We start from the raw sequence: 13,215 nt of genomic DNA on the forward strand, positions 1-13,215 counted from the left end.
AACTGCACCCTGTTTCGATGTTATCGAACTGGTTTTGACTCCAATCATCACGCGACGACTTATCTTGGCACTTATGTTTGGGAGATTCGTTTGTCAAATAAACGCTAGCAGGTGTTAGTACTACCTGATGCTGCGTACCTTGGTCCATCATTCTTCAGGTCACAATCGATACCCGACAGGGGTAGTGTAATGGTGCCAGGGATTCCTCTTGCCGTACAGTCAGATACAAGCAATTCCAAGGTAGAAAAATTCAGATCAAAGATACGCTATATAATTCCCTCGTACGATCCGCTACTAGAAACCCACCTTGCTCCCCCAGCAAAGATCACCTACATCCGTATCAGAAGGCTAAGTCGTACCCCGTTATATCATGACAGCAAGTTGTGCACAAACAACACGTTCGCGGAGTTGAACTTTCCAGTCGCAGTCTCCCGCTGCGCCTTAACATTTTCCACAACACTTTTTCAATGTGAAAGGCGCATCTTTGACATTACTGATCTTTTTCAGACTATTGATCTTGTCCTCAGCTCCCTTGGCTTCCTGTCCAGGTCTCGTCTTCCATATCGTCTCCATGGCCTCAATGATTACTTCTCCCACTTCAAGTACCCGTTCGCGAACTCCACACGTTTCAAATCCGGGTCGAATTCACGCCCCTGACATCACATCGTCGCATACCATTATGATCCTTGAAATTGTGGCGCTCCAAGCAGAAAATGATTACACCAGACTGGCAGCCTCATCGAGCACACCCGCTGCACTTCATTGTGGCAAGCGCTCGCGTTCCCGATATTCTGGATAGGCATAAAAGCTTTGCGTCTGCAATCGCTTCTACTGGGCGATACACCGTGGTGTATATAGCTCTGGTGGAAATTGCGATCGTGGTATGCTCTGACGGTTGGGCACTGCGTGATCCGAGGCGGGGTTTGAGGAATTGGGCTTTGGTGAAAGCTCTGGTCGTGCGTGAGATGTCGATACCAGGTCTCTGTTCCACTTCATCCCCACTTGGGCACGTGTGTGTCTCGTGGAAACGATGCGTCAACTCTAGAAGCTAGGAAGCAGCAGCCCTTGGGTGTAGCCTCGTAACAAAGCAACCTTGCAACTATTACCACTCATACACAACAGAAGCCAGCCACCCGCCCTCTACGAACGGCATTTTCATCAATCCAGAGCCATGCGCAGACTATATACGCGTTCAAGCTATTCCGAATTAACCACCTGCAGCTGGTTGCGTAAGCCCTTGTTGTTGTCACCAATAATGCGGAGCAGGCGATTCTCTCGAATCGATCCCGCACACTCCTAGAGAATCATGCAAAGCTTCTACAGCTTCACAGGCAACGCGCATTTGGATGAGAGTTTCGTAGTGCTGTCTGTTCACGTTGGCGAAGTACCGGTAGTGGCGCTAAATTTCAGCCTCACCCGCGTCGATCTTGCCTAACGAGATCGACTACATCATCGATATTGATGTTCGACTCTGCATCTTTTACAACCATAAAATCTTCCAGCAATTAACCGATTGTCAGTATTGTCACCCGCATTGACCTCGTTGACTCAAATCTTCTTCGTGCTTGGAATATCGAACTTAACACAAAAGCACCATGCCTTTCCAATCACTTCTCTTCTGGTCGAGTAAGACGCCCTTGGATAACGCCTGGCATCCCCAGATTGGTCGGTGTCCGACCCAGTACACTAAGAATCTTCCACTCGTTCTACAACGTACAGACGCTGAAGCAACTCTGGTCGACGCCGCGCCTTTCATCGCCAGCATTGGTGCGCTTCGCTACGCATCGCAGCTGTTCAATTTTGGCTTCACAGTTTCGGCGAATGTGTTCAAAAACGTCCGCACTCTGACCGCACTACACACTTCGACCCTTCTGTTTGTACCAATGGTCTTGTCACTACAGGCCGCGGGAGTCGAGTACAGGAATTTCATCCCACGGTGGAGAACAGCTGCAGAGTCAACACGTGATGAAGAGGAGGTTCGGCGGCACGTCGATGCTGGTGCTTACCTTGGCGGCATGGCTTGGGTTGCACGACTGATTATGAGGGTCGGTGTCAGGTACTGGGCGCCGATTGATGTGGTGCTGGGTGGTGCTGGGGCTGATGTGCTTCACCGCGAGTATGTGCGCACACATGCCTTTTAACGTCCAATGAAATTATACGGCACCGGTAGCATGGGGTGCTGCGCCGCAGTTGTTCAACTTCCAAGCACACCCGCGCCTTTTCCCAGCCCTTCTCTTAGGATCGACTATCGCGCTTCAGTCTACCATGACATTTAATTCATTCTAATCGTCGGCCATACCTACGCTAGTGGTTACCTCTGCTGTCATCACTTCTATTGTTGTTCTTGCCATGCGTCCCTTCTAGATATCGCAGTCTCAATCCAGCAAAACCTGGAAGAAAGATTCCAGTCGGCCCTCATTAGAATCCGCCAGGACCGTCGATATACAGCTCGGGCATGGTGTGACTCGCGTTGTCATCGATCTGTGGCTGCTGCTTGTTCCGATGCCGTTCGTGTTGAAGATCCAGATGACGCGACGAAAGAAGTTTCTCACGGTTATGGTGTTTGTATTTGCCTATTGGTGAGTGTGAACAGAGTGCCATGCGCTCGCGGGAGGCTGACATTGAATCAGTGCCGTCGTCTTTACAATTGGCCGGACGGCCTCGATATTCATCGCGGGTGACACCTTGAACACCGATATTACTTGTAAGTCTCGATACGTGCGCGGTATAGAACGTCTAATGACTGAAAAATGGGGTAGAGGGCTTCGTAACCAGCTTGTTCTGGTTTATCTGTGTAACGAGTGTGCGGTTCATCTCCATCTCTTTGCCAAGCGTGTTGCACCTCTTCAAACGGGCTATAATGTTCGGCTTCTGGTCGCTCTTCAATGAAACAATGTACGAGATTAATCTTTCTGAGAGCTGGCAGGTTCCGGAACCATCGCTCCGAAGTCAGAGGCATCATTTGGTTACCTCTGAGAGGCTCAGGCTCCAAGTCCTTGACCTTGTTACGAAACATGGCAGTCTGAATTTGGAATGAACTCGTGTGGCTTCCACACGGCGACCCAAGTCCCAACCTAAAGACTTCACCGCGTGCCCGATCAATGAGGGGAAGGGTTTGTAGCTAGATTGTTCCTTCTTCATGTACCCTTACTCTGATACTGCAACCGCTCCAGCTCACTCATATCCACAGCCCTAAGTTCCCTTCTCGCAAACATCACTACTGTGAAAACCAGTCCAGGCAGATACCCTCCTCCCACTGTGACTCCCTCGCCCCACGATCGCCCCTGCAACATCTCTGCAATCGCAAGCACCGCACACAAAGCCCCGTTCGCGACAACGATGTACCGCGCTACCAAGTCCGCCGTCGCTTCGGATATATATGGCACTGGCGGCCTTTCCGCTTTCGTTTCGGCAGGTTTTGTTCTTGATCTCGCAGAGGGGGACTGCAGGTCCACGACGTGGGAGACAGAAATTTGCACGGGAGGTAGAGGGAGGAAATAGAGGGTATATGCGGAGGCGAGGAGGGAGGGGATCGCGAGGCCGGCGGCAGGGAGGGTGGAGAGGCGGAAGAAGTGTGGGATGTAGAGCAGGATGGGGAGAAGCGGGAGCACGAGGAGGAGGTGTGTGTAGGTTGAGGTTGTGTGCGTGTCGTGGGTTGAGAGAGTGGTGAGGAGGTGCGCTTGGTCTTGGTAATGTTAGAGTTGACTGAGGGGGGCGCAGGGGTGAGGTACCAACCTTGTTCGTCCATGCCGGCTTCTACGGCGTCTTCGTCGTCAGACTCGGAGGGGTAGTGGAAGGTGCGGCGGAGGCGCGTTGCCGCGGTTTGGGCAGACATCTTGCGTGTGGTGTGTGCGATGGGGTGGCAGGAAGTCAGAAGATCCTTCTTCCGTAAATCGTGGCTTTTTGACGACGCGTAGGCAACTGCGTGTGAAGCGTGAACGTTGGGGCGTGCAGAGGGATGACGTTATGGACCCTGGTTTCCGGGCCGGGTTAGCGTCGAATAGCTGCCACGCGCGCACGTGTCGGACCTGGCCAATATGAGCGACTCACTAATACTATATGTAGCCAGCTTGCCTCGACTTCTCTTGTTGTCCCTGACTCGAAGGCAACAAAGCTACTATTCCATATAGCCATGACAAAAATAAATAGTGGAGGGGCCTAGCGTGCACAGGCGGCTCTCGCGCTCACGTCGGCCGCACTCCGGCCACCTGATGCCTCTCCCGCCAGCCTCAACACTCACTGCCTCCTATACCGGCCATATCGTGCTTGAATAGACTACAGTTACATGCCAACAACGCCTAAGATTCCTAAACTTGTGACTTTACAACGGCAGAACACTACTTTTAGGGAATTCCCGCGCCTACTGCGATACCTAGCAGGTGAACAGTCAAACAGGCAGCAGTGTATTGGCGAGCTGTTTATTTGACTTAGAGAGAAATCTGCCTCAGTAGCTCCGACTGCTCAATTTGCTCCTTCTCCTCAAAACCACACTTTCTCGCCACGCCTGTACATACGAAGGGCTCTGCGAGCTGCTGAGAACGCTCTCCACATTGCCATTGCCATCCTGTCCCTCTCTGTGTTCATGCTGACCTCTGAAGTAGCCAAATTTTCCTGATTGTCAGCCTCCACCCGCTCGACGTCGTCCAATTTATCCATATCCCCCAGGCCAGCATCAGCGCTGCCGACGCGATTGATTAAATTATGGACGGCTGCCAGGGCGTACACAAGCTTTACCTGAGACTCGTCAGAGAACTCATACGGCCTGTCAAATATACGCCAGCGCCGCTTGAAGACACCGCAAATACGCTCGACGATGTTTCAGAATGCTGAGGGGGTAAAATTTAACAGCTCCTTCGCCATCTACACGTCCCTGCCGACGTCCTTGATCTCTAGAAGATAATACCGAACACCGCGATATTGTGTAAGCAGCTGCAGCAAATTACGGTAGTCAGCATCTGCAAGGAAATGTTTGCCTGTCGGCGCCGCTAAGCCTGGATACTGGGCACGTTTTAAGACCCTGCCGTCATGAGAGCTGCCCTTCCAGCCAGACAATATGTACGAGAGTTCATATCGAAGTCTACAGCTGCTACTTTCTGTGACAGATATCCATACTGGTTACGGTATCGTTCTCGGTCCTCTGCTTTTAGATATATAGGAATGTGCGTGCCGTCGATCGCACCGACGCAGTCCTTGAAGTACGGCCAGCGCTTCGGACTGTCTCGCGTATGCTCAGAAATCTCACTGACGGAGCTCTTAAGACGTCCTCGTATAGGTACAGCAGCCCGTTGAGGACTTCATGAAAGTTTCGTGATATCGTCTTAAGGATGACTCATTTGGACAAATGTATAGAAAAGTGAGTACTTTCTCTTCAGCTGTAACATTGCCTGCCTTATTATGCCTGCCGTTGCTCACTAATTGACGAGACTGTAGGAACACGAGCAACACGTCCCACGTCTCTCATCGTGATCGGGTCTCCTCATACAACTGTTTATCGTCACCTAGGCAATCCTCAAGCCATTGCCGCCCCTTTCCCAGACCAGAATCACGCCCTAGAACATCTGTAGGAATATACTTGGTACTCTTCTTGTTGGGCAACTACGGCAGCAACGCTGCTGATGGCACCCGCCAGCGCTAGAAGTGCAGGTCTGTTCAGCTTACCTGCCAGATCATGTGCGCTCGATTTTCGAGACTTTAGTTGTTTTCGAGCAACAGCTGGCTAGCAGGACCTCCGGGTCTAATCCTAGTACCGGAAATATCATTAAGGCAACAATCACTCCTAGAAAGCCACCAACAGGGGTTCAAATTTGACCGACAAAGCACCGTCTCATCTGGGTTTGAATACTACAAATTCTGGCCTCAAATACCAACCAGAACACCGAACTCACGTCTCAAATGCTGGGTCATATTTCCGGCCTAATTTCGAACCGGGATGTCTGGGATATCAAACACGCCCTGCTTTAGTTAGGGCCTCGAGCAGTGCACTTCATGTAGAGCTGCTACAACCCGCCTCCAGCAGTGTCGTTTTTCCTGCATGCTAACCACGTTCCCATTTGTGCCCCACAGCGGGTGTCGGAATGAACGGGAGTCCTTAGCGTGTATTTACATACAGGGGCCACGGGATCAGCCCCAGCCTGAATATTAGCGCTGATGCCGAGAAGCTGGCTGTTGGGACACGCAACGTGTTACGGCCCGCTGCTCCAAAATGCCATGAAAGTCTGAAGCGCGCTGGATGTAGTTACTTCAACAGCATCACTTGGCGAGGCAGAGATGATTCGAACCTCCAGGCGCTTGTTACTCTTCTACATCGGTCTGCGCGTAGTCATCTCCTTAGGAGAATAATATCGTCTAATGACCCTAGCCAATGACGACGTCCTTCGGACTTCGCGCCTTGCACGAAGCTCAGACCACCAATGAGCTCGATATCAAAGTTGACTACGCCGCACAGCTGCATCTTGGCTTTATCGATTGATCCAGCTGAGGTACAGCCGTTTCGTATTTTGAGGACAGACGCGTATGATGCGCCGGTTTCCGACTCGAGAATTTGGATTGTTTCGTGCGAAACTACCACTCGATTGGTGGGACTTGAGGTCTTCCTGCCGTTCACTTCAAGCTACTGACGGCCGAGTTGATTGCAGTACACTTTCATTGAGTAATCTAATACGATGACTCGGTAGTGTTCATTGTGGGTCTTTGGAGGGCCCAATGACTGTCGTTCAGTATGCCCTCCCGCATCCCCACCCTTTGATTAGGAAACGTCTGGTGCTACAGCCAGGTCTGTGAGTCTGCGACATAGCCCATACAGCGTATCTCGAACTTCAGTTCGAGAAACTTGACACCAAACTCAATTTGAACATTATCCTGGAGCAAATGTTGCCACCTTCCTATCGAGCTCAAAGCTTGTTGCAGCCTTGCAGGTTATTCCGCAAATCGTACATACATGGCTCGACTCCAGCGCTTATGTGAAACCTTGAACCCTGTATCTACCGTATCATCGATGCTGGGAGCCTTCAGCTTCAACCGCGCCTCTTTTTGGGTGGGTTCATGTAGAACGCGAAGCACATATACGACGGCAAGAACGAACCTCTGTTGTCTTCAGTCAGCACAACATCGATCAGACACTGTATTTACCAAGTGTCTCTTGTTTCCAATCTTTGCGTTACTCATTCTTCAGACCTAGATCAGCTTCATAGGTCATGGCTACTCATACACCGAACAGAAGCATACAAAATCGCCAGTATGTCGTAAAAATCGAAGCTCAACCAAACAGTGTTCAAGAGAAGTCGCTCGCCAGTACCAATCTTCCTCGCAACGTGGAGTTAGGACCCGTTAATGATCTCGAATCTGGATTATTGGGCATTTTCAATGTCGATGATCATTCTGATGTCAATTCAGAGACACCTCTACCACTGCCTTCAACGGGAACAGCGTCCACAGCCTCCTCTCCAGGCACAATCGATGACATCTGGGATTCGCCCCTACCGTCATCGCATCATCTCAGCCCAACCTGCAGCGACGTTACGTTGACGCCGTTGACACCGCCATCAGCGCATTATGTGTCTCCGGACTCATCTCCTGCACCCCGGGCATATAAAGCATTGCCAGTGAAATGCGTCGAGGAAGGAGGGGCAAGGGACGCATTAGCGACTCTAAACGCAAGTCACTGCGCCAAAACAAACTTGGGGATCGACCCTACCCAAGATGAAGATTACTTCTTCAAGCCGCAGAAGTTGATCCGCAACCTGACCAAAGAGCTTCAAGCCAGTGAGTTGTAGTACCCGATGGCATCGTACCGAGCAAAGCTAACATATCCACGCCAGTCGCGAACGCCAATGCGGCCGCAGCTCAGCCATGCTACAATTTGAGACCTGACTTCAATTTTGGGGGAGCCACTGAGTCCAAAACTTCTGCTCGGCCACATCGTTCGATAGTCGTGACGAGGCATGATGCAAGGAGTGAGTCAAAGCCCCAGATAGAAGTCAAACGCACCGCAGAAATAAGCGACAAGAACAGCCTGCCGCGCACTCAGATGGCTTCGAACCTACTCCATACGACCTTGGAGCACATCGTTCCCATGACTATCCAATCCAGGGTCATGGAAAACCATGGAAAGTGTGTTGCCTCGAAGGTAGGGAAGCCGCAGGAGAGGTGCTCCTCGAAAAGTCCAGGACTTGGAATTGACATTATATCTCGGAACCTCTCGAGGTGCAATGTCGAGGCCGATCCCTCGGGGGTTCTTGAACACATCGAGCGACTTGTTGAAGCAGTCATGTGTGGAACTCATCGGAACGTAGCGCGGTCGAGCAAAAGGCAGGAGAAATTGAAGAACTTGGCGACCTGCTTCGTAAAATTGTCGGGTGCGGAACGTACAGAATTCCAAGCATGGTTGAGTGCAATTGCGCCCCGCCATCTGCCCACGGGAGTCCAACCTACGACAGTGCATATTCCGCAGAAGGATACAAAGAGCGCAGCCAGCAAGACCCTCGAAACTCGAGATAAACCGGTAGCGCCATCGGCGACCAAAAAGAACCCCGCTGGTGATACCTGGAAGCAAGCACATCTTCCAGGATTTAGGGCTTATCAACCGAAGTCCACAAAAGATCAAAGCATATCGACTGCATTGCACAGAGAAATCATCAAGCCACTCCCGCCCTCTTCCCTGAAGGATGGCTTCATATATGTCTTTTGGGACAAGGAACATTTCGGGAAAGTCAAAATCGGACGTACCAATGACCTCGAACGTCGTCTCAAGGAATGGAACCGGGATTGCAATCGGATACACATGTACCATCCCGCCTCGCAACGTGAAGAGCTCTCGAAGATCCCTCACGTTAGTCGCATCGAGCGGCTCATTCACATCGAATTGAAGGAATGTCGGAAGCAGAGATATTGTCCGAGTTGTGACAAGACTCATCAAGAGTGGTTCGATGTGGGAGAGGCCTCGGTAACGAAAATCTTCCGCAAGTGGCAAGACTGGATCATGCAAAGACCTTATGCGCTCGACCCCATAACTGACACATGGGTACTGAGACCCGAGGTGATGCAGACGTTGGACCAGGTGTGTGAGCCGGTAGTTCTTGCCGAGAAGCCGTTACCATTGCGTCGTGCTGCCGCAAAAGGTCCCAAAAAGCCTAAACGACGGAGTTTATAGCGTGGCTGCAAGCTGTTGCAAGTATGTGGTTATATGTCACTTCCGCCTTCGAATTCAAGCATCCTGTTATATTATACTTAGACCATATGCAAACTGCGTTGAAGTAAAACGTAAACTAACTCGTGTATACCGCTGGTGGTTAAGAATGGAGACCCGTTGTCACGGCAATCTGTATAGATTTTTATAGGTCTTGTTGAGAATATGTGGGTTCAGTCCAGGTGGTGGAAGGTGTTTCCGCAAGGCCGGAGTCACATAATGACCCACTGTGGCAGGCACTGCTTGGTGGGCAAGTGCACTTAACTTTAAGGCGAGAGCTTCATGAGATGTACACAACAACAATCAATACAATACGTTGCAGCCACCCCGCCTTGTCCCTCCACCTACTTGGTCAACTGTCGTAGTTATACTGCCAGAGAGACTTTGTTTCAATAGGTCTTACAAAACCAAAAGAACTTCCATTGATGGGAGTGATGGGCTAAACCCGTACAACAGATAGCGGAGATCAGCTAATAGGCACTGACTTGATCCGTAGTCCGCGCCGTGGCGAAGTAAACAGAAATAGGCAGCGCAAAGTAAGCTAAATCAGGGCTACGGGAGTCGCAAAGACCCCGTATAATTATGCGCATAGCTGAAATTGATAAGGCGGTACAAAAGAATGTTTCGTGGATGCAGGACTTGGGATGCTGAATAGCAGTGGTCATTGTTCAGCCGTACGGATCCAGACTACTGTTGTCTGAAAAAAAGGCGCATTAAGTAACCCAGAAATAACGCACGCACTTTTGGCGAATGGAACACGATAGCTACTTTTCAGTGTCCCATGGTCGTATGTGAGCGGAATCAGTATATTTCCTTTCACATTCCACATTTAAGCTCTCTGAGTCGGGGGTGTTGAAGTAGCTGCACCAATGTGAGTACTCATCACAAGTAATCATGAGATAACTATGTACTTTAAGTGATAACGGTCGTATGTGAACGTAGGTCCCGCGAAACGTCGCTAAATACCTTTCGCAACCTCGGAATTATACACGCGAACTATCCAAGATCACTTTCAATTCGGACACTGCCCATCAAACACTATGAGAGCCTTTGCCTCTCTAGTAGCAACGTTCTCTTCGATTGGCAGACTGGAGGCGATAATCAAAGACACCTGCTACAACGTTGTGGCCTTAGCGGTAGGCTGAGGTTGATGTACCCCCGTCACTGCATGCCTGTAGCCACAAGGAAGTTGTAGAGGCTGTATCGGTAAGCAGGTGTAACGCTGTGCAAGGCTCCTAGACATCCACATTTGAGCTCTCTTAGAGGTTCGCTAAAGACCATCCAATAAAATGCAAACGTGAATAATAACTGGGGCTACGGGGTATTGATTTCATGTCGTGCAGGAGGTATAACGCATGCAACGCCGTCGCTATGGGAAAACGAGAAGACGACATCCAAAAAGATTCGAACAACGCAGGCACGGCAGCATCTATGCAAAAGCAGGTTTGCAGTCAAGAATCCTACACCATCATGCTCTTTCTCCTGCTGGCTATCCTCTCAGCCCGCTCAACCCTCTCCGCCCGGCTTTCCCTGAGGCCTTCACTCCCACTCGGTAGTTTTTCGCCCGCCCTCTTTTCCCGTTCCTTCATCGACGATCGTACCGCCGCTGTGCTTTTTGCCAGGCCTGCTGCAGGCGCGCCAGTCTTGACAGAACCGCTACCGGTCCGCTTGTGTACCGATGGCAAACTAGCGACTCTCGCACTAGGCTCTGATTTACGATCGTCGGGATCGGGTGGCGAGACTGCAGCAATCGAAGAGTGTCTCCGACGTTCACGAGCTGCGCTTGCGAGACTGATCTTCGGTCTCACGCTCGTTGCTGTAGAAGCACCCGCCGCGGGAGAGGATTCGTTGAAGTCGAAAATGGCCATGTCGTTGTCCGATTCAGCAGTGGTTTCTTTGGATTTAGGTTCGCTCCTTTCATGTGGTTTGGTATCGTCCGCTGACAATGGTACACCGGCAGAGGTGAGCGACTTTCGTTTCTCCGATTTGGTCTGCTCAATCAGCTTCTCTATTGCCCGTTCGGCAGCCGAGGAGTTCAATTTTGGTCGTTCGGCCGTTACATCTTGGATTCCCTCTTTGCGATCGAGTTTTTGTCGGAGCGGACTCCCCAGCTCTGGCGCATCGCCTCCCCTTGCATCACCTGCGGCCCCTAGAGGTCTCCAAGGCGAGTCTTCTGGTTCTTCCTTGATGACGACGTGTGCTGAGCTGGGCGCAGACCGTGGAGGCTCCACACTCGTCCTTCGCGAATGGTCAACGATCACTGCATCTACCAACTCTTTACTAGGACGACGCATTTTGGTAGCCAAGCTTGGTTCCTTGTAGCTTACTTGCGGGCGCGCACGACGTGACGGGCGGCCAATGATACCCGTTTGGCTCATTGAGCCGAGGTCGCCTGGAGGAGGCGTGTCCTTAGACTCGGTTCGCGACGTGGAAGGCTCGGTGGATGGCGGAGAGAAGGTTAGTTCCGCAGCGGGTGTTTTCGGGGGCAAAGACTCAAGATGGATTTCGGTGGTAGCGACTGGTTCAGCGATTTCTTGTGGGAGAACATTTGGAAGGACGCTGCGAGCAACAACTGTACGGGGACGGCTCGCTTTCTTCTTTTCGGGCTTATCAACCTTATCAGGCTTCTCGGGGGCCGAAGATCGTTGTTTCTTGGGGGAAACCATGGGATCGGTGTTGACAGGTTCTGGCAATTGTTAGTCCAACGTCACCAGCTTTATGAACGTATACTTACTGCTCGAAAGGGCCGGTCGCGACAAAGAAAGAGGTCGGTCTTGGTCAGTAGTCTCGTCATCAGAGGCAGCTGGCGTCACGCGCCGACTGAACTGGAAAGACTCGGCTTGAGGCTGGCTCTTGTTGTCATCTTCTTGTACGCTAAACTTGCGCTTCGCCCCAGTTCTAATGATTTTTTCGGGCGCGGCTTCGAGTTTGTCCTCTGGGTGTTCCTCCGGCTTGTCTTCGAGGTCTTCCTCAGGCGACTCAAACAACGACATTCGCCGAATCCTTGGTCCACTCTCTCGTCTTTTGCGTCGGGGTTCGATATTCATCGGCAGTACCACTTCGTCACCGTCCACTGCCACGTCAGGCTGGCCATCGATAGCGGCGCTATTCTTGAATACGATTGGCTCTTGGATGTCAAAATGCGATACTGGTGGCGGGCCGATATCAGGAGATTGGCTCTCGGGAGCGTCTAGTATGTCCTGGAGTTCTTCCGCACTATTCTTGATTAGCTCCTGTCCGCTTTGCCACGCCGTCATGCCTGTGCGCTGCGTAGGGCTGCGGAGGGCGTGGACGTACTTCATAGTCATGCGCGGGTAAGCCTTGTACTCTGCAATGGTAGGCAGCATGGCATTCTCGACCTCCTGCAAACCGAGTGCGCTCCTCCACTGCTTTTCCTCCGACGTCTTCTTGGTCGCGGTCTTGACGTGACATGGTGCGCTGCCTCCTCTCCGATTCAGTTGCCCCAACTCGGCTACCAGTCCACCAAGCTCTTGGATCTTTGCTTCCAGCTGGTTCTTGACCGTGTCGATGGTAGAGAACGAAGGCGCGTGGGCTTGTGCCTCGAGCGTGTTCTGTAGGTGCAGTACCTGCTGCGCGAGCGAGCAGTTTTCGGCGACAAGGCGTGAGCGGTCGTTTTCAAGCTGGCGAATGTGAAGCTGCTGTTGCGAGTTGATTCTGCTTATCATTAGCATTGCGCCATGTGCCTTCGTGGCCCAGCGGACGCACTTTGCCAACTCGCGATTTGTCCTCAAAAACTTCCGCTTGATCGCGTCGTATGCTTCGGTTGACGGCGGCGCAGGCGCAACGGGTGGCTCATTTAAGCGCGCCATACGCTGATTCTTAGGTTATGGTGATGCTGCGGAAGTAATGCGTGTGTGGCTTTGGCGATGCGCGCAGTGGTTTTTGGGGTCTGCGTCGTTCGTTGTTGCCGCAGCGTCATGCGAGGCGAGTGTTTGTTTACCATGGCAACAGCGCGCTAGCCCGAAGCGCCATCCCTGCCATTGTCCCCACGCACTGCGGGCGCGCGCAGC

At 51.6% G+C, this 13,215-nt stretch overlaps 4 protein-coding genes across 4 annotated transcripts; 2 read left to right on the plus strand and 2 right to left on the minus strand.

The window, feature by feature from the left end:
* Positions 1 to 1,439: 1,439 nt before the first annotated feature.
* CC84DRAFT_1243093 (uncharacterized protein) lies at positions 1,440 to 2,141 on the plus strand (the record flags this gene model as incomplete). The annotated part of the gene is made up of 1 exon (XM_018184109.1): positions 1,440 to 2,141. The coding sequence occupies exon 1, from the start codon at positions 1,596 to 1,598 to the stop codon at positions 2,139 to 2,141; it is 546 nt and encodes a 181-aa protein (XP_018037879.1). The 5' UTR covers positions 1,440 to 1,595.
* Positions 2,142 to 2,674: 533 nt separating this feature from the next.
* CC84DRAFT_1117904 (uncharacterized protein) lies at positions 2,675 to 4,099 on the minus strand. The gene is made up of 2 exons (XM_018175509.1): positions 3,736 to 4,099; positions 2,675 to 3,685 (listed from the first exon to the last, which is right to left on the minus strand). The coding sequence occupies exons 1-2, from the start codon at positions 3,833 to 3,835 to the stop codon at positions 3,138 to 3,140; spliced, it is 648 nt and encodes a 215-aa protein (XP_018037880.1). The 5' UTR covers positions 3,836 to 4,099; the 3' UTR covers positions 2,675 to 3,137.
* A 2,952-nt stretch (positions 4,100 to 7,051) lies between these two features.
* Positions 7,052 to 9,195, plus strand: CC84DRAFT_1258596 (DUF1766-domain-containing protein). The gene is made up of 2 exons (XM_018184842.1): positions 7,052 to 7,761; positions 7,818 to 9,195. Exons 1-2 carry the CDS (start codon positions 7,194 to 7,196, stop codon positions 9,146 to 9,148), a joined length of 1,899 nt encoding a protein of 632 aa, XP_018037881.1. The 5' UTR covers positions 7,052 to 7,193; the 3' UTR covers positions 9,149 to 9,195.
* Positions 9,196 to 10,324: 1,129 nt separating this feature from the next.
* CC84DRAFT_1117906 (uncharacterized protein) lies at positions 10,325 to 13,212 on the minus strand. The gene is made up of 4 exons (XM_018175510.1): positions 12,911 to 13,212; positions 12,482 to 12,859; positions 11,919 to 12,400; positions 10,325 to 11,870 (listed from the first exon to the last, which is right to left on the minus strand). Exons 1-4 carry the CDS (start codon positions 13,012 to 13,014, stop codon positions 10,645 to 10,647), a joined length of 2,190 nt encoding a protein of 729 aa, XP_018037882.1. The 5' UTR covers positions 13,015 to 13,212; the 3' UTR covers positions 10,325 to 10,644.
* Positions 13,213 to 13,215: the final 3 nt, after the last annotated feature.

The sequence above is a fragment of the Paraphaeosphaeria sporulosa genome, assembly GCF_001642045.1.
Source record: "Paraphaeosphaeria sporulosa strain AP3s5-JAC2a unplaced genomic scaffold CC84scaffold_4, whole genome shotgun sequence".
Lineage (NCBI taxonomy): Eukaryota > Fungi > Ascomycota > Dothideomycetes > Pleosporales > Didymosphaeriaceae > Paraphaeosphaeria > Paraphaeosphaeria sporulosa.